This window comes from Tarenaya hassleriana, unplaced genomic scaffold (genome assembly GCF_000463585.1).
Source record: "Tarenaya hassleriana unplaced genomic scaffold, ASM46358v1 Cleome6, whole genome shotgun sequence".
Lineage (NCBI taxonomy): Eukaryota > Viridiplantae > Streptophyta > Magnoliopsida > Brassicales > Cleomaceae > Tarenaya > Tarenaya hassleriana.
In genome coordinates, this window is record NW_010968505.1 from 4,379,332 (window position 1) to 4,381,584 (window position 2,253).

Consider the following 2,253-nt stretch of genomic DNA (forward strand, 5'->3'; position numbering starts at 1 on the left):
GTGCTCCCTGTCCGCCAGCCACGCAAATATCACTCGGCTCCTCTGCCCGTCCGACAGATTCTTCATCGGCATCACCTGTGCCTTTCCCGACAGCCCAAACTTCCCCACCGCCCCCCTCATCCTCTCCTCTTCTGTGCCCGGGTACTCCCTCATCATGTACTGCAGCGCTGACATTTCCAAGTCGAGCTTCTCTGCCAAGTGCTGATGGTATTGGGCGATCCTCAGATGGTTGTGACGCCTTACCATTCCGTCTGTCGGAGTCAATTCACCTGTCATGAGCTTCAGTAGGGTGCTCTTCCCGGCACCATTGGGCCCCACCAATGCAACCCTCGAGTCCAGGTCGACACCGAAGTCGAGATTCTTGTAAATGAGGTTGTCAGGGGTGTACCCGAACGAGACTTCCACAAACTGAAGCACGGGTGGAGGAAGCTTCCCGACATCAACAAAACGGAAGACGAGAACCTTATCCCTCGCCACCTTTTCCGTCAGTCCACCTCTCTCCATCTTTGCCAGAGTTTTCTCCTTGCTCTGCGCTTGGCGAGCGAGTTTGGCTGAACCGTGACCAAACCTGGCGATGTATTCCTTCATGTGTGAAATCTGCTCCTGCTCCCATCTATACTGTTTCATCTGGTTTTCTTCAAGCTCGGAACGGGTCTGAACGTACTGATCGTAGTTACCAGTGTAGTACTTCAATGTTCTGCTCTGCATGTGGATAATGTTTGTACACACACCATTCAAGAAATCCTGTGAGTGGGACACCACCACAAGAATACGTTCGAACTTCTTGAGGTTCTCCTCTAACCAGACACATGCTTCCAAATCTGTTGCACAGATGAGAACATCATATTTAACATCAAAAGTTGTCACAATTCCTATAATACACAAAACTTGCAATAGGAAACCATCAGCAGTAAAATCACAACCGCAGCCAGGAAACCTTACCCAAGTGATTAGTCGGCTCATCGAGCAAAAGAATTGTCGGGTTCATGAAAAGCGCTCTCGCTAATGCAATTCTCATTCTCCAGCCACCAGAAAAATCTTTTGTTTTCTTTGCCTGCATTTGCTTGTTGAAACCAAGACCATATAGGATTTCGGCAGCACGCTTCTCAGCAGTTGAGGCATCCATAGCTTCTAGACGCTCATAGATACGATCAAGAAGCTCTCCACCCCCATCCTCCTGAAAGATAGGAAGCAATTATACATAATTGTAGTTAGCATCTAGCTGGAAAGGGGAGTATAAACATTAGCATGAAGTCTTATGTTTCTTTTTTTGTACAAACCTGCTCAACCAAAACTTCTGCTTCCTTCTCCAACTTCAATCTCTCCTCATCACAGCTTATGACGGCCTCAAGCGAGGACATGTCAGTAGCTTCAATCTCCCTGGAGAGATGATAGATATCCATATGTTCAGGAATTGGAAGCTCTCTGCAACCTATTGCGGATAAAAGTGTGGACTTCCCGCAACCATTCAGCCCAAGCAAACCATAACGTCTTCCATAGTTAAGCTCCAAAATGGAATCCACGATGAGATCGTGACCATGAAACGTGACAGACAGAGATTCAATCTGTAAAGAAGATTTAGGAAGTCAAGATCCCATTCTACAAGATACAAGCACCCAAACAATCACAAACTAATATGGCAGCACTAAATGACTCCAAAAGTCCCGACAGAAGACATCTACCATTCTCTATAGCAGAGACGTTGAACTACACAATAATAATCAACCGATACAAGGACATCAAGATTGATCAAACAGATCTAGCAAACAATCAATGAACACAACATTTAGAACACAGAAACCCCCAAAAAATTTACCCGAATATCCCTAGATTGTGGATGAGAACACAGAACGCCGGTGCACGTCCGATCAGAGATCTGAAGCGCCTCGACGCTGTTCGAAATGTTATCAACTCCATTCGACGCAGAGGCAGCAGTCGCCGCCGCTTTAGACGCCGCCGCCCTTCTTCTTGCTAGCGTCCGACACCATCTTATTCCTCCCTAACAGCATCCACCGCCGCGACGGAAATGAAATCGATCATCAGATAATGGCTCGCGAAAACCACAAAACAAAATCGAAACCGAGAAATCGAGAAAAACAACACAAAACAGATGCGGAAATCATAAGAAGAATCAGACGTTACCTGCTAGATATGGGAGACTGGAGATCTAGGGTTTCCGGGTCCGTGTCAGTGTACGGATTTAGGGTTCGAAATGTTGGATTCTGATGTCTGGAGGAATGCTGTCGGGAGAGA

General features: G+C 46.8%; 1 protein-coding gene across 1 annotated transcript in view; it reads right to left on the reverse strand.

Moving 5' to 3' along the window:
• LOC104799515 (ABC transporter F family member 1-like) overlaps positions 1 to 2,253 on the reverse strand; it is a 3,063-nt gene extending 810 nt beyond the window's left edge. Inside the window, 6 exon segments of the mRNA XM_010522081.1 lie at positions 7 to 821; positions 943 to 1,177; positions 1,281 to 1,565; positions 1,817 to 1,961; positions 1,963 to 1,999; positions 2,143 to 2,253. Of these exon segments, the coding sequence (XP_010520383.1) occupies positions 7 to 821; positions 943 to 1,177; positions 1,281 to 1,565; positions 1,817 to 1,961; positions 1,963 to 1,988 (1,506 nt within the window). The 5' untranslated portion in view covers positions 1,989 to 1,999; positions 2,143 to 2,253.